Genomic DNA, 22,881 nt, shown 5'->3' on the forward strand with positions numbered 1-22,881 from the left:
ATGAAATATCTTTTTCGGCCGCGGGAGCATGATCCATGCCCACTCTCGAAATGGGTATCAGGGCCTCGAGATACAGCGCGAACAGGTACCCCAGCGAGGACGACCTCAGGATCGTCTCCCGCTCTAAACTTGCAAGACCAAACTGCTTCTTCTACTTCGAATCATCTGTGAAGATGCGCGATCTGCGCGAGATGAACATCACAGCAAACTCAGATGTCCTTCGTAGGCCCGAAAGTGGACCAGTGAGCAGGTGCAACCACAAGCGCTGTACGAGATGACTTAATATCACCCGCAGGGACGTGGGCTTCTGGGAGCCACCTGTGCTTTTTGCTGCGTGTGTACATCTAACCCTATACTTCGGCTCTCAGCTCAATTGAAAGACCGAGACAGGCTCGTTCAGCTCTGGACGGGCAAGACGAATGCTGCTTCGATGTCTACAAATGCCCCTTGCGCTCTGATCTGTCGGCTGCACCCCCCAACCCCCAACTACGCCCGACTTTGGGCGATTCACCCTATAAGGATTGCGATGTGTATTTGTGGCATGCCCGCTCTGATCATTTGTCGTGCCAAAGGTTATACTATTCGGCCATGGACCGGCTGATTGGAACCATAATGACCAGGCTAAGCATAAACGAGTCCTCACAAAAAACCATACAAGATCACGACGCGAAGTTCACCTACTGCCAGATGCACCGAAAACTGACTATATTCAGGGGTATCTGAGGTATCACACGGCCAACCCCCTTTTGCCTGCCCGCCTGCCCGCCCACCTGTCCACTACGCTTGGTATCAATGAGGTAATGCATCAACTGCCCGCCAACGTCTACTTAGTCCAGCACCACGACCGGTGCATTCTTGCCGCCCATCGGTCCCTTGGCGCCCCCGCCTTGCTTGCCGAAGCTCGGCTTGCGCATCTGGTTCTGGTTGAGCGTCTGGCTCGGCCGCGGCCGTTGAGGCTGCTGGCCCTGCGAAGCCTGAGACGCTTGCTTCTGGCTCTGGGCCTGGCTCGTCTGCGGTGTGCCGTTGCCCGACCCCTGACTCGAGAAGACCTGGCTGACCTGCGTCGGTAGACCAGCAGTGGAAGCGTTATCGTCGGCCTGGCCGTTCCCGGTCGCATACGCCCTGACGGCGTCGTCTATGGCCTGGATCATCTCAAACACGCCCATGCCCATTTGAGCTACGGCCCCTGTTGTCAGACCCCTCCAGTTCTCCCCCCTAGACTCCCACACGCCCTGAAGAACCGCCTTAAATTCGTCGTCCGCGGGCGATGGTGGGCCACGCTGCTTACGCGAAGTAAACCAATACGGCTGAGCCTGGCGTTCCTTAGATCGCACATCGATCGTAAGCTGGCGCGCGGGGCCTGCTGTACTCGGCAAAGAGTACCGGATAGCAAACCAATCGGCCGCCGGGGTGAGGAGCTCGATGTGCCCCTGACCAGCAGCCTCTACTTCCTCCCATCTTTTTTCGAGAGTGTCAAAGACTCGAAGGATCGGGAGCACGTCCGTCATGTACGCCATCATGACGCGTAGTCCCTTCTCCGTATTAACCACCTTGGTGAGCAAGTCAAGGATCCGTAGGTGCGGGTTATCCGGCTCGAGGATAAGGCGAGTTCCGCTCCGTGACATGTCGAGTATAGCCGTCCATTGCCGGGGCTCGCCAGTTTCTCCGGGAAGGACGATATCGGAGTACGAGAACTTGACTTTGCCGAGGCCGACTTCGGTACATTGAACTGCTCCCTTTGCGCACCGCATGGCATCGAGGAAACCGACCAACCTGTCAATCGACTTGATGTGGTCGGCAAGTGCCTGCAACACGGGCTTCCCAACGGAGCCGCGGATGTGAAACACGAATTGCCCTGTCCTCCGGTCAAAGGCTACGTTCTTGTCGATTCGCGCCTGAAGTTGCTTAAACTTGTGCTTGTCTTTCACTTTCAACACAGCATCAACACAAATGCCGAGTCCGGCCGTGTCGTTTCCAGCAGAGTTGGCTGCAGAGGAACCCTTGGTGCCTCTGAAATGAACCTCAACCGTGTCGGCGGCCCATACCGGAGCGCTCGATTGCACGCGGCGGTCCTGCGCGCGAGTCTGGGCCAATGAGTCTGGTGAGCCCAAGATGTGCGCAAGCCTGATGAAAATGACGGGTATCCTGATCTGCTGTGTCAAGCATCGGCTGTGCATGTCCTTGGCGGTGTGGTCAATACGGTTTCTCTTCAGTTCACCAAGCTCGATGGCCTGAGAAATCATTCCGGCGGCTAAACTCGTCAAGTTGTTCCAGAACTTGTCGTTGAGCTCGGGTTGGCCTTTGGAGAAGGGCAGTTGGATCGAGGTCGTCACTGCACGAGACGCCCCGTTTCGTGTCCTGTTGAGATCAGCAAATAGTTCGGGGTACGTGCGAGATGGCTATCAACTTACACCTCGATCAACCACCATTCGTCCCCGGCCAGGCTCAGAGACATCAAGACGAACCAGTCTTGACCGAGCCCTTGTCGCTGGAAAAAGACGGGTTGGAACGGTTCTCTTGTCTTGATGAGTCGCTTGACCTCTTCGTTTCCGACGGGCATCTTCGTCATCGCCCAGCCACAGCTTCGACCGCGGCGGTTGAACTCGTCCACAACATAGCCCCATCGAATGTTCTCCAGACAGGCAACACCATCCTCGGCCGGATCCTTGCCGCCGTGGTTGATCCGTGTTTCTCCTTGGAGACCGTACCGTGTATGTGGCTGTATCGCAGCAAAGCCCGTGATGGGCTCGATGAGCAACTTGACCACCTTCTTGCCCCCAAGCTGCATCTCGAGCGATGAATCGAGCGGTTCCGAGCGTGAAATATCGAGCCGCATATAGGCCTGTCTGTTGGCGAATCTCGGCGCGGCCGCAAGCTTGTCGTGGATAGAGGATAGGATATGTTCGACGTGCTTGGCAATGGCTGACTTTAGTAAAGCCTCTGCCGAGATCTCTTGAATGTTGAGGTGGAGCTTGACGTCTTTGATCTCTTTGTTGTCCCGGTACCATCGAGCGACAAGATGGCTGGGGTGTTTCGGATCCGGCAGCCCGTTCTTCTGTTTGCCGCTCTGTACTGCGACCATGACCCAGCTTTTCGGTGCTTGAGAGCCGTACCGTGACGTCCAATACTGAATGGCGAGCGCCCGGTTGAGCGGTTCCACCTTGAGGTTGCCAGTCCAAGAGTTTCGCACGAGGTCGATGGCTTGTCGCTTGAGCTCATTGATCTTGTGGGTGAGGACGAACTCATGAAGGAATCGATAACAGCCCTCCAGCCCCTCCCGCAACAGCACGTCGTTGACCTGCCCCTCCAAGTAAGCAACCAGCGCATCGGATAGCCTCTCAGAGGAAGGCGTGAAGTCGAAGCGAAAGTCGATGAACCAGAACTGCTTTTCGAAATCCTCGTCGGCAATCGTAAGATCGACTTCAAACTCGCCCTCCACCTTGAAGGTCACGCGGCCCGATTTGATGGTGTAGTTCTTGAACTGCTGTGGAATCTTGTCGTAATCGTCGAGATTGAGGCGCAGAGACAAAAGCGTGTTGAGCTCTTCAATCCACTTCAGCTGTTCTTCCGGCGTTAATGATGGTGGCGGAATGTATCCCGGCTGTTCCATGTTAGCTTTGGCTCAGAGGCGCATCTGACGATGCGTGCGCATACCTCTGGTATCCAAGGTGCCTCGCCCGTGGTGAGGATCTGCAAGGCTGTTTTGAGGTCTGGTCTCGGCAGTCTCGCTTGACCGAGCGAGCGCTTCAGCTCGATCAGCTCGGTGAGGGTAAAATCGAAAAGACTTCGCTTCTTGTCTAGGTGGGCTTTGAGATCGATCAGCTTGCTGACCGTAGACGCTTTCCTGCTCCAGTCCGTGATCACCAAGGCCTTGACCCATTTGGTGTGGGCGTCTTGGGCAAACTTCAACAGTGTAAGCTTCCTCGCCTTGTTCGCTTCGGAGGAATCATCTGGAGGATCGCCGCCGCCAGCCGCGCTTCCGTTTATCGCTGGTGGGGAATACTTGATACGCGCCGCATCCATGATGGCCTTCTCGAGGTCGTCGTGCGTTGCCTGAGCAAGTCGAAGGATGATTGTCGATAGTGGGATGAAGCCTTGTGTGATGTGTTGGATCTCGTCTGGCAAGTCGTTCATCCTTGACTGATTCGGCAGACTGACAGTAGAAGTGCCCCGTTGCGCGTCTTGTACGTTGGGAGGCGGAACAGTCTTGTCACCGTGGCCGTTCTGTGCCGCTGCATCACTCGTTCCCGCCGCTGCACCTTTTCCCTTGTCCAGCGCCGCCGGGCTGTCTACCGCCACCGCTCCTCCGTTGACCTTGACATCCCTGTCATGATTCGAGTGTGCGCCATTCTGTACCCCGTTCTCCATGTTGATGAGCCCTGGCATGGAGCCAAGGCCTCCTTCCTCGTGGGATTCCTACCGCGCTGCCACCGCCCGGATACGCGGCCGAATCGCCCTTGTCGCCGAGAAAAACGGGATTGGATTATCGCATCAGATGATCCGTAGGTGTACTGGGAGACGAGCCCGAGACAGACTGGCTAGGAGAGTCGGCCTCGGTCACTGGCGCCGATTGCGCAGGCTCTACTCTGGGCTGGACACGTCGCGCGTGGAGGAGCGACCTTGACGGTTCGTTGTCTCGGATTGGGACGACGCAAGAGAGAGGCAGGTGGGCGCCTTGGGTGCAGAGGAACGATGAAGCCTCTTGACTAGAGTGGCAAGGAAGGCTCGAAGTGCGTGATCCGGGATGCACGAGAGGCTGGTCCCAAGGAACAAGGGCGCGTGAAATGCTGGTCTATCGAATGTCGGAAGAGTTGGACGACACGTTATCGAATGAGTTCCGAGGGCTATCGCGTTGGGCCGTGGTTGCGCAGGGGTGAATGTTGGCGCTTGTCGAGAGAGTGGTAGGGTGACGTGAGGTGGTGTTGAAAGGATCCCCCAGAGAAGGTGACAACAGCCGGGCGGAAATGGAAGCCAGAGAGAGCCTTCCGTTTTTTGCAGGGCAGGCAAAGCAGGCACCACTGCACTGCTGCTGGCTGCTGGCTGCTGGCTGCTGGCTGCTGGCTGCTGGTGCTTCTGCCGGCGCCGAGCGCTGGCTGGGGACGGATGGTGGAGCCTGGGCGGGTCCTGAACGGGTCGTCCATCTGAGGAGTCTTGGCACAGCAGCGGTCATGTGATCCGATTCGTCAGAACCCAGGAGCCGGATTCCTGCCTGTCCCTTCTTCCTCATGCCCGGTCACCCTTTCGGACCTGACGCGAGACACGAGATAAAGGGGCACCACATACAGGGTGACACCAAACAGCCACATGGTCGTAAGGAGAAATGCTTCTTTTCCGTCCGTTTTCTTGTTTCATAGACATGAATGTAACTAACTACACATTGCACCAAAGACCAACCGAACCGCCCATAACTTTGCCCTTTGTGACTCCATCGCAACTAGTGTATGCCCTCGGAAATCAGTACCATCCATCATGCCTTCTTTTTTTTTTCCCTGCCAATAATCGTCGTTTCAAATTGTTTCTGTCGTGCGATATCGAGAGAACGCGTGGAGAAAACGTAAGTGCCGCGCTTGACTTAGCTGTGCAAGTAGAAAACAAATCATGAGTCTCAATTCCCTATCTAGAAGTATGCTCCAAGGCACCAAATGCTCTTCCACTTACAACTTGTTAGGCGCCGAAGCCGCAGTCGTCGGCCATTGGTAACCAGCAGCATCACTAAACTTGTAGCCGTAGGAAGAAGTGAAGTCATCGAGAACGGCAGGGCCGCGAGAGCCTGCAAAGCGTGTTAGTGCCGGCACGGCATCGGTCGGACAGTCGCGAAAGGGGGCACTCACCGTAGGGGTACTCCATGGGGATGATCTCCTTGTTATCGTCCAGGTAGTGCAGCAGGGGCGTGAAGATCCTCCAGCTGGCGTCCAGCTCGTCGTCGCGCACAAAGTTGGAGTGGTCGCCCTTGAGGCAGTCGAGGATGAGAGACTCGTAGGCCTCGGGGATCTTGAGGTCGGAGAAACGGCGGCGGTAGGTGAGGTCGAGCTCGGTGACGACCGTCTGCATGCTGAGGCCGGGGAGCTTGGAGTTCATCTTGATGTAGACCGACTCGTTGGGCTGGATACGCATGACGAGCTCGTTGCGGGGGATGTCCTTGAAGATACCCGACGTGACATCCTTGAACTGAATGCGGATTTCCGTCTTCTGCTCGTTAAGAGCCTTGCCGGCCTTCATGATGAAGGGCACTCCGTCCCACCTCTCGTTCTTAATGTAGGCGACTAGGGCGCAGAACGTGGGGCACCTCGAGTCCTTGGGGACAGTGTCGTCTTCCTTGTACGACGGCTTGCTGCCGTCCAGCGACTTGCCGTACTGACCGATAATAACATTCTTGGGCTCGATCGCGGGGATGGCGCGCAGCACGCGGACCTTCTCGTCGCGGATGTCCTCGGCGGAGAAGGAGATGGGTCGCTCCATGGCAAGCAGGGTCAGCACCTGAAGCAAATGGTTCTGCATGACATCGCGAACGATGCCAAACTCGTCAAAGTAGCCGCCACGGCCCTCGGTGCCGAAAGGCTCCTTGAATGTGATCTGCACGTTGTCGATGTTCTGCCTGTTCCAGGTGGCGCCGAAGAATGAGTTACCGAATCGAAGGATGAGGATGTTCTTCACCATCTCCTTGCCAAGGTAATGGTCAATGCGGAAGAGCTCGTCCTCCTTCCAGTCGGGCTCGAGCGACTTTTGCAGCTCGCGAGAGCTGGCAAGATCCTTGCCGAAGGGCTTCTCGACCTGCAGACAGCAGTGTTAGGAGTGCATTACGGCTGCGTCAAGAAGGAATCGACTTACGACAACGCGGGCAATGCCCTTGCTGGGGTAGCAGCACTTCTTCAGGTGCTGGGACACGATGGTGAAGACGCTGGGGGGGAGAGCCATGTAGAAAAGACGATGGGTCTCGGGCTTGCCGGACTCGAGCTTCTCAAGATGGTCGTTCAGGGCGAGGAAGGACTCATCCTTGTCGTATTGGCCTGAGACGTATGTGCAGAGGTTGCAAAAGTCGTTCAGCTGCTGCTCAATCTCCTTGGTGGGGGTCTTCATGTAGGACCGGATGCGACGAATGTACTCGTCGTGCTCCATCTTGGTTCGCGCATATCCGACGATTTTGATATCTTTGGGCAGGAACTGGTTGCGGTACTAAATACTGGAGCTTAGCAAATGGCCGTCTCGAGGAATCCTTACTCCATGCAGTTGCTGTCGTCAATGCAACTGATACAAGGAGACGCAGTGGCACATACCAGACCGAAGAGCGCGGGGTACTAAGACAAGAAAGTCAGCAGATTGCGGGCGGAAATGAGGGGCACGCCGCAGCGGACGCTCATACCGTCTTCTTCTTGGCCAGATCGCCCGAGGCACCGAGGACGATAATGACGGTGTTGTCCTTCAGCTCCAGCGTCCTGTGAGGCGAATTGATGTCAGTCGACCTGTGCATGATGCTTTGGCGTGGTTCTGCAGCTCAGCACAGAGCTCTCGCGCGCCTGGTGGCGCGGACATGGGCGGCGAAGCTCCGAGAAGCAATGTTGGAGAGGTGCGGGCGGCTGGTGGGGTAAAAGAGCAGCGATGCGATACGTACGAAGCGGCGGATGTGAGTTCGGACATGATGGCGGCGGGTGAAGAGGTAGACTCTCGGAGGAGACAGGGGAGGATAGAATATGTCGCAAGAGGAACTGGTCGAGTGTCAAAAATTACCAGTTAGCCGGGAGGAAGAGGAAGAGCAAGAGGTCGAAAGGCGGAAGAAGGTTGGCGGAGGTGACGAAAGGTGAGGTAAGATAGGTAGGTCCGACCCCGACGGTATTTTAGTAATGACGCTTCGGCAGGCTCGCCTCACTGCAGTGACTGCACTGGGACTGGCCTGGGCCCGGCCTGGTTGGGGGGCAGGCGGCGTAACTGAGGGGTCTTTCCAGGGCAGTCAAACTGTCAACTGCCCCGCCGTCGCTTGTCGGCGGAGGCCCCCCCCCCCCCCCCCCAGGATGCTGGTTAACAGCACCGGCCGGACCACCACTCGCCCAAAATACTGGGGGGGTGGCTGGAGCTCGCCGTTCCAGCTGGCGGGGTTTAATTGGCAGCGACCCAGCGGCCATATTGGTCGGACGAGAGCTCGGAGGTGATGGGTGCAGTGGGCATGGGGGTGGAAATCCACGGGGGTCCAGGAACTCACTTTTCCGCAACTTCGTTCTGAGATGAGGTCGTTATCGCCGGCTTCGGACTGCGTTCAACCGGGCTAGCAAAAGAGGGGTCAAGGTCAGGGTTGAGCTTCGGTGGGAAAAAAAAATCCAGGAGAAGGGTGTGGTGACAAGAACAGGAGGGCAGATCGTGGGAGGCTCGTCGGTGTTGTATGCGCCCGAAGCCAGAACAGATGAGGGCCAGGGAGCGAGCAAGGAACAACTCCGCGGTCACCGGAGGGGGGGGGGAGCTATCGGTTCCAGCGGTGCGGGACTCGTCGATGCGACAGGTAGGAAACAGTGACGAAATTGCTTCTGGTCAGTGTCCTTGGTGGGGGTCCAGGTGAGGGGCTGGTGAGTTGTTGACTTTCGGCTTTAAGACCGAGAGCGGCGATCTCGGTCTGATTATAAACGTTGAGAGTGTGCACGCCGTGGATTACAGACGAACTGCCCCCGAGTACTCCGAAGCACAATGATCGCGATGGCACGTACAAAGGACTCCCTGTTGCATTTCGGTGCCCAAGAAGAGCCAAGGTGAAGCAGACAGGGAAGAATAGAAAAAGCGCCAGCAGGCGTATGACTTACGCTTGTGAACAGGCGGGTAGACACACGTCTGTGGACTGAGCACGGAGTCCGTTCGTTGATAGTAAGTCTCTCATTCACTGGATCAGAGATCAGGTTGCGCGAAGGAGGATGGGAAACCTGCTATTCTTGTATTCCTTGCTGTAGCTGTCGAATGTTCCTCTGCCCCCCATTCATCCCGCCGTCGGTAGACACAGGCCGCAGCGAGCGTTGCACCGTCGTAGAAATTGGTGAGCCTGGCCCCTCGGCCCCCCATCGTCCACAGCGAGGCCGGCCGCCTTTACACTCAACCTCTGGTATCCAATCGTCGAGTCGCGCTTCGAACCTCCCAATGCCAAAAAACCCCGCGCCCCTCCGGTTCAATTCGCGCAGACAGAGCACTCAGCCAAGCGTACTTGGTGGATGTCTGATATGAACTGGGCTGGGCCTATCTCTTCCACCACCGAAGACCTCCGTTTGAGATTCACCGTGGGTGAACCACGGCTGGCCAGTCTTCAGCCGGGGGCTCCAGCAACTTCGTGGAGTTTTGCACATCGGAGGCGCTTTTCTCTATACACGAGTTTCAAGATGCCATCAATTCGTCAACGATGACTGGAAAGGTAGCCGAGATGATGAATGACATCACTGATATGCCAAACGACCGGAATTGAAAATACCTTACCATCCAGGTACGCTGCCCCAGTAGTCGTAACCCAGAACGATACAAGACGGCTTTTCTTTTTTTCTTTTCGAAAGCACATTTTGAACACGGGGCGCCGGCCCCGCACGTAGCTTCATGACGATTTCGTGATAATGTGCATTGCAGAACCAGTTCGGACTTCGGTGGGGGTTGATCACACTACATGACCTGCCATGTTTCGTTTCGAAGCATCTCCGACGATCGAGAGCTGCAAGGCTGATGACTCCGGGCACTCTGACGCGCGATTGACGGACTTTCTCCAGGATAAAGTATCGGCATAGACAATGGCAGATCCACTCCCTTCGGCCAAATTGGGCGAGCGAGCCGCACCAGTCATGAGAAGGCCAAGCACGGGCCATTGGAAGCCGCAATAGTGACCTTACTCAACGCACCAGCCACATTTTCTGGATGGATTACTAAGACAGGCTGATAGACGATAAGCCTCGATCGAGGCCTTGAATTATTGAACAGGCGAAAACGCACAATCCCCGTCACCTGACCTAGGGCAACGCCTTCCCGAATCGAAAATTATTCCAGTGGACCTGCCACCACCGACCATCACGACCAGCGACTCAACGACTCACACGACAAATCGGCCGGCAACTAACCTTGGAGAATCGTCTTGCCGCGACAATTCTCTAACTTTCCTTACAACAGCACATACGTTGGAGTGAGGGAATACGACAAGATGCCTTCGGAGCAGGGACACAGACGTGAGTAGTCCCCCGCCAACTGGCGCATGCAGAGGATGCACTTTACGATCGCATCGCAGCCATGCAACGAGTTTGAATGAATCTTGGCTAACAGTGGTCCTGCAGTATACGTCAAGTGAGTATTACCATCTATCGCACTCAGGAGGATCGCATTGCGCAACTCGAATCACGAACATGAACCGAACACGACACACAACCCAATCCCGACCGACCGAGCGAATCTTGTGCACACACAGCGAAGCGATGGGACGAGCATGAGCAGGAGGCTGACTTGAGGAAATAGGGGACGTCACCTGTCCTACCAGCGTAGCCGCCACGTCACGCACTCCGAGACCAGCCTGATCAAGATCGAGGGCGTTGACAACACCGACGCTGCCAAGTAGGCCAAACCCACCCTCCCCATTGACGATCACCAAGGCACTGTTTGCTGACCCTCGAACAGCTTCTACCTCGGCAAGAAGGTCGCCTACGTCTACAAGGCCCAGAAGGAGATCCGCGGCTCTCGGATCCGTGTCATCTGGGGCAAGGTTACCCGTCCCCACGGTAAATACACCTCCCGAGCAGTTTCCCCCGTCTCACGACGTAGTCCACTGACGCTGTCAACAGGCAACTCTGGTGTCGTCCGCGCCAAGTTCCGCCACCCCCTGCCCGCCAAGTCCTTCGGTGCGTCGGTTCGTGTGATGCTTTACCCCTCCTCGATATAAGAGGGTTTCTCGTCTCGGATGGAGTTGGTAGTGAGGATGGTTTCTGAATTGGCTGCATTGGCCATGGTCATGGTCAAGGATCAGAGCATAGCCTTGGGCTCAAGGCTCCCCAAATGAAACTCGTCAAACACAAAATCCCGCTCAAGCCGCGAACAAAGTTCCCACCGCAGCCAACGAAAGAAACTTGTCGAAACGTTCTCTTGAAGGCTTTCCCCCCCTACGAGACCCAACAAAGAACGAAAGAGAAAGATGAATTGGCAAATCCCCCGCGTGATCTCGGTCCCCGCGTGAGAGAAAAGCAAGCAGCCGACTGGAATTATGAATTGGGAGAGACCACAAAAAAACAACACACTTGCATGAGAGGAGCCGACGGCGACGACACGATTTGGAGAGCGCTTGGGAAGGGGGGAGGGTACGGAGTTTCGGACACCGCCAACCTCTCTCTCTTCCTTTCTCTCCTCTGTCAATGACTTCGGTAATGGGATGGGTTAGACCGGCACTTTTTGTTGTCAGGATGCGTCGCATTTTGCGGCGTTATAAACATGATGATTTCTCGCGCCCACGCCTTGAACCGAAAGCCCATCACCGCCATCCTCAGTCTTGACCGGACCTGTGCCCACCCTCCGTTCTATGTGCTGTCTTGAACCACCTATTGTTACCAAGTCTGATGTCACTCCATGCCATATCGCTGGTCCAAGTGGGCGGTACAACATCACGTACACTAACGGCTCGCATGGTCTGAAGGCATATGCTCTATCTCTTGCCGTACTGCCGATGCTTTCAAGTCAGGCCGGTTCTTCTATCGACGCCGCGGATCGTATTGCCCAAATGGCACTCGCTGTTGGTTTCAATATGCTCCATGATACCTTTCGCCGAGGCACATAGATCTCAGCAGACGTAGCCCATAAGAGTGTGATTCAAATCACAGACGAGAAGCCCATCCCTTGAGGCGATCACGCCCGCTCATGTCACAAGTTTGTTGGTGGAAACATCCACCATACATCCTCACCATGCACGCTGTGGCATCATGCAGGGTCAAAGCCGCACCCGGCAGCAACTCCGTTCTCGTCGATGCCTAATTGCAAGCCGATCTGTGCATGGTCTCAGTCGCGTCGTTCTACCTGCTGGTGATTTGAGTGCGGACGACACATTTCGGCGTTATTAGAGGTACCACGACATCAGTCCAAGATATATGAGGTTGGTCGGGGACGTTCTGGCACCATTAAAGAAGCAACCAGCCCTTTACTGACAAGCCACTGTTATGAGCTAATGCCAGTTCACATTCAATCTTGCGCCCCGGAGCAGCCTCGATTACTCCGAGGAGGGCAGTGATACGACGCCGGATAACCTCAGCGGACAATGAATAGTACCTCTGCCTGTAATCAAAGAACTGTTGACTAGGCGTAACGTAATCGAGCACCTGATATCATGCTGTTTTGAAGAGCCTACAGAATGTGGAGTTGCTGCTCTTGCTTGATATATGCGCGGATGTCTGGCGGTTGCGGCGGCAGCCAACGCGGTGTTCGCGAAGGTATATACATGCACAGTCAAGATCGGACACTCGCGATCAACAACGGCAGCTCAGCAGCTTGCAGCTGGCTATTGATCGATGCCATCGCTGGTGGTTGTCCCTTTGCAAGACGGTTTAGTTGATTGTGACCATGTCGTGATACAACGTTGAAACCCCCCACCCCAAATTTCCGGCTGCTAGTGGGCTGAGACATTGGTGCTTAGACATAGAGTGCCAAAGCTATTGAATGTTGATCACAGTGCTTTCTGGCAGCGCTGTTGATGGTGCTGGGCGTCTGCGCATGGAACAAGAGTCGATAGACAAGGGCTCGAGGTGATGCCGGATGTATCGGACATGCGGTGAGGGCGATCGGGGAACGTTCCGGGAATGCCGTGTGTAATTCGATGATTGCTTGACCTGCTGGCATGCGTTCCTTACCAACATGTCACGAGCTGGACAACCAAGTCACTGTTGATGTTGATCACAGTTCCAGCGTCAGGTCAAATTCGATAGCCTTGCTCGGAATTGAGACTCGTGAGGTCGATACAGAGGAAGCTGAAGGTGGCGGGAACTGGGTGCGTCTTGTGGGCGAAGCTACAGGAACTCAAGGGAAGAAACTTCAAGCTAGAGTGCTGGCCTGTGGCCCAACAAACAAAACCACCCACTCAGAACGAAACAAGCTCATGGAGGACGATCCGACAGGTACCTTAAGTCAATGCACCACAGTGTCTCCACGCTGCCAAATGTTAGGTTGCCGCCATCAGGAAAGGCGCCATCTGGGGTTGGGACTTCTGGCGCTGAAAGAGGCTGCAGCTAACCGGTCAGTATCGCATGCTTTTTCGTTCATCCTGGTGCAAGTCCGAACGAGCCGGCGACGATGGCAAGCTGTGTCTCGTATGCTGGCAGGCAGGTATGCCACGACGCAGGCAGGACCAGGGGGCCTGGTAGCTCGAACCACGATGGCTGGCGCCGATGTTGATGTGCCCCTCACTTGCAGCTCGAGAGGGGGAGATTCTCGGCATTCAGTCTGAGAAGGTCAAGGTGTGGAAGCCGTGGGATTCCGCAGAGGCAGAAGCAACCGATGGTGCTCATCCAGGGGAAGCGTCATTTCGTATTCTCTGTAGCATAGCCCCTCGATTGGCTCAATCGTTCGGTCAACCCGCCGGCCACAAGATCCAGCAGAGTAGCAGTACGTGGTCGATGATGAGGGCCGTCGTCAGAAGTGCCCCAGGATACGTCAAGAAGGTCGATCGGTGCAAGATCAGCGCCGTAGGCCCAGGTACCATGTACCCCCAAGCCCTGGTGTGTTGGGACAACTTTGGGAGTTGGGATGTGCTGGACAGGGCCGTCGACTACGACGCTGGTAAGGTTCGCACCATGACAATTGAGATGGGTCCGGGCCCAGCGGAGGAAAGAACCTGCCAGAGCCCGACGAGGGGCCGGAACGCGTAATCACAATGCTCTTCAGAACGGTCGACTGGACTGATAACCCATGGGCAGATTGTGAGACGATTCCGCCGTCTTTGAGGTCGGCGCAGCATGGGATGCCCGATTTCAGAAGACTTTGGGAGGGGACGGGGCAGGCTAGTCCCATGCAGGCTGGCGTAGCCACTGGCGGCAGGGCACCACGCCGCAGCTTTGCGCGGCCTCATGGATGGTTGGTCTCAACCTGGCGAGGTGGTGTGTCGTGTAAGCATTCTTCGTGTCAATTGCCCTGCCTCGCAGCTCGTATAGATAGAAACCCACCACCGCCGGACTTCGCTTGAACATGACTCCTTTCTTGGCTTGATCCGATTCCTGATCTGTTTTGCCTCACGTGAACTCTCACTATCAGCATCGTGAGATCCCGCCTCATCAGCAACTCCCACACAGTCGGGAAAAGAAAAAAGGACCACAGTCACTCGTTTTGTCTCGCCGCACCGCCTTCAATCGAGTGGTGACCCACCAAAGACCGACAGACAGCCGCCGTGCTACAGGACCACGAGGGACCAACCAGTCAGCATCAGCCTGCGCAGTTACGCAGACACGTCCGGCACTTGTGTGAAGCCAGCCCTTCGGACTCACAGTGCCTGAGCCGTTATCGTCGCCGTCGCTCACTTGAACGCTTCGGCCAGCGGCGTCAACGGCATTGCCGGACCTTTTGCACAATAGTGTGGTGCCTAAGACAACAACGACAGAAAGCGTCAATAGGGTCGACGAGAACAGAAGACGACTGATTTGCACACATTCCGAGGTGCTAAGAAGCCGGCCAGACGCTGAAACACCACGCGGGACGTCAGGAGCTGCTGCAGCGGTGGTTCACTGTCAGTACAAGACACATTCCAGACACAGGGACACACCTCAGCAACGCAATTGTGAAGAGCTACGCTTCCGTCAAAGACAAGTCCCGTGCTCAGCCGTTGAGGAGCAGTCTCCCCAGACGCCATCAGAGGGGTTTCGGAAGTTGTTGAAACATTTTATTCTTCCCCATCCCGTTCTGGTGGGATACTCCCGCTGTCGATCTGCGAACGCAAACCACAAACAGCAATCCAGACCACGATTGGCGGGTGACTGCAAACAACAGGCGAAAAGTCTTGGACGAAAGAAAGCAGCAGAACGACAGGACAAAGTGACAAGGAACGGAGTGTGGTCAATTGAGACGAAAATTTCGACTGTCCACGGAACAAAGATCCAAGCGCAAACAACAAGACAGGAAGCGATATCCTGTAACAGCAGCAAGGGCAGCCGAGCATTGTGGAGCGGAACGTGCCCCCCTTCCTTCGATCACACTTTCATCATCATCATCGTCGGAGGGAAAAAAAAATCGCGACCGATTTTCGGGTTGCTAGCACAACGCGCCAGAAAGACCATCATCCACTGGACGACGAAGACGACGACCAAGACCAAGACCAACAACCAAAGCGCGGCCACTTGGACTCCGATCCGCCGCTAGCAGGTACAGGGACCCCCCCCTGCATGCAGATTTTACGACCTGGCACGTTAGCGGCCTCCACTTCCAGGCACCTTGGTTCGAACCAGAAGCAAAAGAGCAATCGCCATCTGTGTCGCCATCGACTTTGGGGCGCGATTGTGCCTGCAATTGCCTACGAGAGCCAGCCGCGCTGCCACGTCTGAATCCACATCCTGGGTCCTGAGCCACGAATCCACACCACCCACAGAGCCCAGCAGGAGCAAGGTTCTCAGAAGCCTTGGCACCTTTGTCGGTACCGGCACGCAACATTCATTCTCTCGTTGCCTGGCCGCACCTGCCCACCCCCCACCACCACCACCATCCTACCGCTTCCAGCAACAGGCACTCCACCTTCCAAGCCGCAAAGGTCGAACGAGGTGGACGCTCTCCGGACTCGAGCGCTCTAGGTATCCAGGTACCCAAGTCTCCAGGTACCCAAGTCTCCAGGTACCCAAGTCTCCAGGTACCTCAGCAACCGCCCACCACCCCCCCAAGAGCCCCCCCCAACCACCTCAACCGGCAACAAGAGAGACACGGGCGCCTTCCCTGATTCTGCGTGCACCTGCGACAAAGCAGTTCAGTCCCATACCACACGATTGTCCATTACCGTCCGTCTCACCTCACCTCGCTTTTTTTTTCTCTTCACTTTCACCACCTACATCATCTGCCTGCCCCTCCATTCAAAGCAAAGCCCACACCTTCGCGACCCGCGCATCTCCGAACTGCTGTCGCGTCCATTCGCTTGCTCTCCCCGTGGCCAGGATCTTTCTCTTAAAGTGGACTTGTTCTTCTTTTTCCATCCTCTCGAAAAGGATTAGACGCACATCTTGCCTGTACGGTACCTACACTACCCACGCAAGCACGATCCTCGCCGACACCCACACCTCCACTTGACGCCCGCGATACGACGCCCGTCCCTGGCAATCACCCTCGCTAGCCCTGTGTTGGAACCGCCATTGCGTACCCTGGACCCGGACGATACCCAGTATCGCCTCCTTTCGCTTTCTCGATACCAAATCTGCTACCAATTCCCGATCCAAGCTCCTGCGCCGAGACTTTGACCGGTCCGCTACGACTCCAGTCTTCCTCTCCAGCCAAGCACACAGGGATAGTCCACCACCCCCCCCCGTTTAATCACAAGGAGCACCGTCGCTCCCCCCCTGTCCGAAACCATGGCCGACCTGCACCAAGATAGTCGTCATCCCCTTCCGCCTCCTCCTCCCTCGCACGAACATTACTCTCACCAAGACACCTCCTACGACTACACCCACCAGCAGCAGCAGCAGGGCCAGCAGCAGCAGCCTCATCAGCAGCCACCTCGACAGCCCCAGCAGTACCAGCAGCAGCAGCTACAGCAGCTTCAGCAGCAAATTCGACAGCCGCCCGCTGCCCAAATAGCCCACCAACAGAAGCCCTCGAAATCTAGGACATTCAGCTTCGGGTCCGGCAAATCGCGACGGAGCTCGACGAGCCACCCAAAGCACGACGACACGCATGAGACATCGGCAGAGAAAGAATCCCATCGTTTACACAGCAAAGCCGACCCCACCATGGCCATCAGCGAAGCCGAGCCAGGTGAGCCCGATTCCGTGGCAGGCCATTGATCACCCTTGCTTAATGCTAATTCATCAACAGCGGCCGTACAGGCAATGACCAAATCCTCTCTGGCACCTCTTCGTGCCATCCAGCACAGAGACTCCTTTGGCAACGCAATCGGTGAGCCACCCGCCCGGGTCGATCAACCCAAGACAGCAAGCTAACACCACGCCAGCCGACCCCGACCGTTCGAACCCCACGCGCAGCCGCTGGGAGCGGCCTCTGGATACTATCCGTAGCTTTGAGGCGGCAATTGACGGAGGCTACTCGCGCAAGTCCATCATACGATCAGGTACGTCAGGTCACGGCCCTGTCTTAAATGGATTTCATGTCCTAACTCGCCATGACGTAGACACCGAATCAACCCCGCAAAACGGTCGGCGGAGCAGTTATTATGCTGGCAGTACGTGTTTCACATGGTCCTGCAGGAGGACGATTTTCGTGCTAACACCAATCCAGACAACGGTGCTCGATACCCCCAGGACAGCTACTATGGTGGACGTCCCAACTCTGTGCGGCCTGAGAGTACGCACATGGACTACAACAGCCCCAACCGCTCCGGCTATTTCGATGGTGGCTCGTACGGCCAGGGTGGATACGGGCCCGGGCCCAGCCGTCAGAGGGCACCGAGAATGAACTCTGAACCCATGAACGGCTATGGCCGTGGCGGGCAACAAGTCTACCCGATCCCCCACAAGGACCGCTCATACGAAACCGTCACAACAGCAGCAGGCAGTGGTCACTCCGAACAGGCCGGTTACCAGACGGACCCGACAAGCAGTGACAACAGCTCCATTGATCGGGTGTCGCCTGCGAAGCGTGCGGAGCCGACTAACGACTATGGCATCGGCTTCAACCAACAAGGCGCATATCAGCCTGCCGCCTTTAATAATTACGCTTCGGGCGCGAACGGTGCTGGCCCCAGCGGCGCCAACTACCGCCCCGCCCCCATGACGAACCTGAACTCGGCTGCGCCGCCCGCCCCGCCCCAAAAGCTGGGAGGCGGCATGTTGCGCAAGCAGACCACTCAGCAAAGCACACAATCACGACCAGACGTTGGCGAAAAGAGAAAGAGTTGGTTCTCGCGCCGCTTCAGTAAGGCCAATTAAGCCTAGAAGGGGGCGAGCTCTGAGCCGTACGCCAGAGGCCATGAGCTACGGGCCACGGGCCCGTGGGGCCAAGTGGTGATGACTTTTTCTTTGTGGATACCCTAGTTTCTCTACATATCGAACACGACGAGCTGGGCGCGCGGCTGTTCAGGAGCCGGGGAGTGGGTTGTGAGTACATACATATATGGCTCTGTGCGAGTCTGGAGTTCGGGCGCCTCTCGTTTGGCAGGGGAAAGGGGCAAATTCTCGACATGCGAAAGTATGATTGGTCGGGGGCTAGTGATGGACGATAATTGACCCTCTTCGCCTTGTTTCTCGAGTTCGTGTCGCACTGGAGAAATAGAGTAATGGCCTTGAATGCTCGGAACCTGGGGCTAGATCAATTGAGTCAAAATCGTTTTCAATGAGATTCGTGGCCGATTTTTTTATGAACCATGGAACATTGACGGTATAGCACAGAACCACCTTGGGTACTGCTTTATTATGCTACGACCGGCTAGCGAAATGGAGTGAATGAAACAAGAAGAGCCTGCTCAGCGGTCCTTCTTGCCATCTCCCTTTGTTTTCTTCTCGTCCTGCTCCGTCTGATCTTCCTTCATGGCAACAACTATGTACGCAATGAGCACCACATTGGCCATGACGGCGGCAAACGCGCCAGCAAAGGTGGAATTTCCTGCCAAGAAAGTCAGATGATCGATGGAGCAGACGGAGAAGAGAGGTGGGCAAGAGCGCACCTTTGAAAACCGTGCTGACTGTGACGAAATAGGAGCCGATGGGGAAAACGATCATGGCGAAGGTGAACCCTAGGAGCTTCACAATGACATCGGTGGGGACGGCGGGTGCGATGTTGGACTTTTCAGCCGGAGCGCTGTTAGGCTCATCCCGGTCGAGGATGGTCTTTTCCGTGGAGATGATACGTCGGGTCGCCATGTTGAGTGAGGAGCGAGGAGGATGAGTTAACGTGGCGAAGAAAACCGGTTGAGGCGGGTGCGGTGCTACGAATGAACAAAAGGTTAGTGCGGTCACCCGAGACCGAAAGCAAGTTCTCACATGGTATTCTGTACAGTCGCACTGCTCAAAGTTCCTTGTGTTGTCGGTCAAGGTGATGAGGTTTGGGTTCAGAATGATGGTGAAGATGAAGCTCATGACAGTTCATAGAGAGTCCTGAGATGGACTGTGCCACCCGCCTCGCACTGTAGACGTCCCGTTAATTGAAATGACGTGGATCACGTGCTAGCGCGCGCCAGGACCCCCCCTCCCTCTTCGACGCGTCTCTTGCCGTTCTATGTCAGTCCCGGTTCCTGAAATTCTCTTTGCACAGGAAGAGCTCCTCCCTGTACGCTCTACCCGCCCTTTCCAAGAACAATAGGCCTTTGCTTTCGGTCCTTCCTTTGACGACCCTCTGAATAGGGTCGAAGCCCTCCAGTTCATTTATCCCCGATCTTCGCTCGTACCGCACCGCATCGTCTTTGGATAGTTTCTCCAATTCCTCTCCATCTCTTTTTTCCTTTGCATCCACATCGTGAGCCGATCACCTCGAAACCTCACTCGGGATCCACACCGATACCACAGATCGAAAACGTTTACAACACACAGCGACATAACTTCACAATGGCCGGCCTAGCAGCTGGTTTCAGCTCTTCGCCTCCTGGCCGGGGCTTCGACGGCGACGACGACGACGACGAGCTGGCCCGCGACACGATTCCCTGCTCACCCTACGCTACGCAAGCAACCCAGGTGATCAATCGAACATCCCTGCTTCCCAAACACACTGAGGCGCCCTCATCGCCTCTTGCATCGAGCGTCGTCGAGGTCCCCGCGTCTTCTCCCTTCCAGCCGAAGCCTTCCAAGGCGCCATTTGCGACTCGCCTCGCGCCTGCGGGCACGCTCTTTCGGCCTCCTCCCCAACTGCCGCGGGGCATTAAACGTCCAGCTGCCGAACCGATCATGATATCGTCCGATGACGAGAAGAGCCCTTCGAGGGGCGACATCCAGCCGACAGCCTTCAAGAAGCGCATGACCGCCTTTCACTACGAACCGACGGAAAGGATCGACAAGCTGGAGAAGATGACGGCCTTGACGGAGCAGGTTTCTACCGCAACTGGTCAGAGCTTCCCGTCTCGCGCTTGTCGCGAGGCTCTCATGGCTTGCCATAATAACGTTTCTGATGCAGTGAACTACCTCTACGAAGGCAAGCACCTGCAGAAGGAAAAGAAGCACGGAGCCACCTCGGCGCCGCTGTCTGCCGCCTCGACGAACCCGCTCAAGTCGAAGCCGTCGCTCGCTGCTAAGGGCAACGGTGCCGACTTCTACCAGACGCCGAACCTCAGCCCTCGAACACCGAGCCCGGCGAAGCAGGCGAAGCCTCGACGACGTCTCGTGCAGGGCCGTCGCCCGAACCGATCGCCCTCGCCCCCGACGTCGCAACCAGTGCAGGAGGCGCGGGAGGTCATCAATGTGGACGATGAAGTGGATGAGATTGCCGAGGACAGGATTGTCATTGCAGATGACAAGGACGACGACTACGACAACGAGGACGACGTGATGGAGGCCACCGTCAAGGAGAGCCTCTATGACAAGGCTCTTAACACCATCAACAATAGTTCGATCGACGATCTCTCGGCCATGACCAACCTCAAGCAGGACGAACTACAAATTATCGCCACGAAACGCCCTTTCCACGACATTGACCAGGTCGAGCGGGTCACGGCGGCCAAAAAGTCCAACGGGCGCAAGTCAAACAAGGCGGCCATTGGCGAACTCCTCGTTGAGGCCATCATGGAGTTCACTAAGGCGGTCAACGCAATCGACACCGTCGTCGCTGAGTGTGAGAAGAAGGCTGTCCGGGTGAAGAGTGAGATGAGTATGTGGGACATCGACTTGAAAGGCCACGCACGAAGTGGAACAACTTCGCAGACAGACAGCGACGACCTTCCCATGACGCCCAACAGCTCCAAGGGTCAGAAGTACGCGCCACCACCGATCCCTCGCCAGCCGGCCTTGTTGGAAGGCCACTGCACTATGCGCCCTTTCCAGCTGTACGGCCTCAATTGGATGTCAGTTTTGTACAACAGCGGCTATGGATGCATCCTGGCCGATGAGATGGGCCTGGGCAAGACGTGCCAGGTCATCTCCCTCATGGCCCACCTTGTCGAGAGTTATGACGAGGAGAAGGACGAGAAGCGGCCGTGGCCGAATCTGATTGTCGTCCCACCTTCCACGCTGTCCAACTGGGAGGTTGAGTTTGAAAAGTTTGCCCCCGACCTGTCCGTCTTGACGTACAAGGGCTCGCAGTCTGATCGCGCCATGATCGCCGAAGACATGTTAAGCGCACCCGAGGAGTATCACGTCGTTCTCACGAGCTACACACAGGTCGGCAAGGAAGAAGACATCGACGCCCTCATGGAGCTACGTCCCAATGCCGCCATCTTCGACGAGGGTCACAAGATGAAGAACCCCAAGACGAAGATCTACAAAGACCTCATCCGCATCAAGGCGGACTGGCGCATGCTCCTCACGGGCACGCCTGTGCAGAACAACCTCATGGAGATGCTGTCGCTTCTCAACTTTATCGACCCCAAGATGTTCAAGGGCCACATGGAACACCTGCAATACATGTTCAGCCAGAAGGTCACGACGAGGGACGTGAACAACGGGGCTTTCCTGTACAGCGAGCGTGTCAGCCGGGCCCGGACGATCCTCGAGCCGTTCATCCTGCAGCGGCGCAAGCAGCAGGTTCTGTCGGACATGCCGAACAAGACGTGCAACGTCGACTACTGCGAGCTGCCGCCCTCGCAGAAGGCGCTGTACGATGAGCTCGAGACCATGTTCAAGTCGGGGCCGGTGGGCAAGAGCAAGACGGCCAACGTGCGGCAGAACGACGTCAACAACATTTGGATGCAGTTGCGCAAGGCGGCGATCCACCCGCAGCTGTTCCGACGGCACTTTGACGACAAGAAGGTGGAGAAGATGGCGGGGGTGCTGATGCGCAAGGTGCCGCAGTCGGAGCTGCAGCAGCCGAACATGGAGCACCTCATCGGGGAGCTGAAGAACTGCTCGGACTTTGAGCTGCACCTGTGGTGCCGCGACTACAAGTGCCTCGAGGGCTTCGACCTGCCAGAGGGCTCGTGGATGGAGAGCGGCAAGGTGACCAAGATGCTGGAGCTCATCCACCAGTACCAGGCGAACGGGGACCGCGTGCTCGTGTTCAGCAAGTTCGCCAAGGTGATTGAGATTCTGCGCGAGGTGCTGCACACGGACGGGATCAAGCACTGCGTGCTGTACGGCGCGACGTCGGTCGAGGAGCGGCAGGGGCTCATCAACGAGTTCAACGAGAACACGGACATTCCCGTGTTCCTGCTGACGACGGGGGCGGGCGGCACGGGCATCAACCTGACGTCGGCCAACAAGGTCATCATCTTTGACCAGTCGGACAATCCGCAGGACGACATCCAGGCGGAGAACCGCGCGCACCGACTGGGCCAGACGCGGGATGTCGAGGTGATCCGGCTGCTGACGAGGCGGACGATCGAGGAGCTCATCTTCAAGGCGTGCGAGAAGAAGATTGAGCTGGCGAACAAGGTGACGGGGGCGGTGGAGGACCTGGGGACGAACGCCGAGATCAACCTCGAGAAGGAGGTGCGCAGGATGCTGGCGGACCAGCTGACGCCGCCATGAGGAGGAGGCTGGGTCCGCCTGGCGTGCTTCGGAGCGAGCGGTGGTTCACGACTTTGATGACAAGGCGCATGGAGCGAGCGGCGTGTTATATTTTGCTTTGCTGCTCCGTTGGCACAGCCGGGGCTGAGAGTGACTGGAGGTATCATGTGCATATTTTGGCATG

The 22,881-nt window shown here is 56.5% G+C and overlaps 6 protein-coding genes across 6 annotated transcripts; 3 read left to right on the top strand and 3 right to left on the bottom strand.

The window, feature by feature from the left end:
• Positions 1-827: 827 nt before the first annotated feature.
• On the bottom strand, positions 828-4,368 carry RGR1 (mediator complex subunit; the record flags this gene model as incomplete). The annotated part of the gene is made up of 3 exons (XM_028637004.1): positions 828-2,358; positions 2,412-3,601; positions 3,655-4,368. 3 exons carry the CDS (start codon positions 4,366-4,368, stop codon positions 828-830), a joined length of 3,435 nt encoding a protein of 1,144 aa, XP_028491017.1.
• Positions 4,369-5,654: 1,286 nt separating this feature from the next.
• Positions 5,655-7,635, bottom strand: ZWF1 (Glucose-6-phosphate 1-dehydrogenase; the record flags this gene model as incomplete). The annotated part of the gene is made up of 6 exons (XM_028637005.1): positions 5,655-5,770; positions 5,832-6,771; positions 6,829-7,173; positions 7,275-7,295; positions 7,361-7,433; positions 7,610-7,635. The coding sequence occupies 6 exons, from the start codon at positions 7,633-7,635 to the stop codon at positions 5,655-5,657; spliced, it is 1,521 nt and encodes a 506-aa protein (XP_028491018.1).
• Positions 7,636-10,147: 2,512 nt separating this feature from the next.
• Positions 10,148-10,876, top strand: RPL35B (60S ribosomal protein L35B; the record flags this gene model as incomplete). The annotated part of the gene is made up of 5 exons (XM_028637006.1): positions 10,148-10,172; positions 10,278-10,287; positions 10,456-10,551; positions 10,615-10,715; positions 10,779-10,876. 5 exons carry the CDS (start codon positions 10,148-10,150, stop codon positions 10,874-10,876), a joined length of 330 nt encoding a protein of 109 aa, XP_028491019.1.
• A 5,632-nt stretch (positions 10,877-16,508) lies between these two features.
• On the top strand, positions 16,509-18,041 carry D7B24_002809 (uncharacterized protein; the record flags this gene model as incomplete). Its single annotated transcript, XM_028637007.1, has 5 exons — positions 16,509-16,911; positions 16,972-17,052; positions 17,108-17,224; positions 17,285-17,335; positions 17,392-18,041. 5 exons carry the CDS (start codon positions 16,509-16,511, stop codon positions 18,039-18,041), a joined length of 1,302 nt encoding a protein of 433 aa, XP_028491020.1.
• A 533-nt stretch (positions 18,042-18,574) lies between these two features.
• VMA21 (vacuolar ATPase assembly integral membrane protein vma21) lies at positions 18,575-18,971 on the bottom strand (the record flags this gene model as incomplete). The annotated part of the gene is made up of 2 exons (XM_028637008.1): positions 18,575-18,714; positions 18,776-18,971. The coding sequence occupies 2 exons, from the start codon at positions 18,969-18,971 to the stop codon at positions 18,575-18,577; spliced, it is 336 nt and encodes a 111-aa protein (XP_028491021.1).
• A 681-nt stretch (positions 18,972-19,652) lies between these two features.
• On the top strand, positions 19,653-22,718 carry D7B24_002811 (uncharacterized protein; the record flags this gene model as incomplete). Its single annotated transcript, XM_028637009.1, has 1 exon — positions 19,653-22,718. One exon carries the CDS (start codon positions 19,653-19,655, stop codon positions 22,716-22,718), a length of 3,066 nt encoding a protein of 1,021 aa, XP_028491022.1.
• Positions 22,719-22,881: the final 163 nt, after the last annotated feature.

The sequence above is a fragment of the Verticillium nonalfalfae genome, assembly GCF_003724135.2.
Source record: "Verticillium nonalfalfae strain VnAa140/NRRL 66861 chromosome Unknown scaffold_171, whole genome shotgun sequence".
NCBI lineage: Eukaryota > Fungi > Ascomycota > Sordariomycetes > Glomerellales > Plectosphaerellaceae > Verticillium > Verticillium nonalfalfae.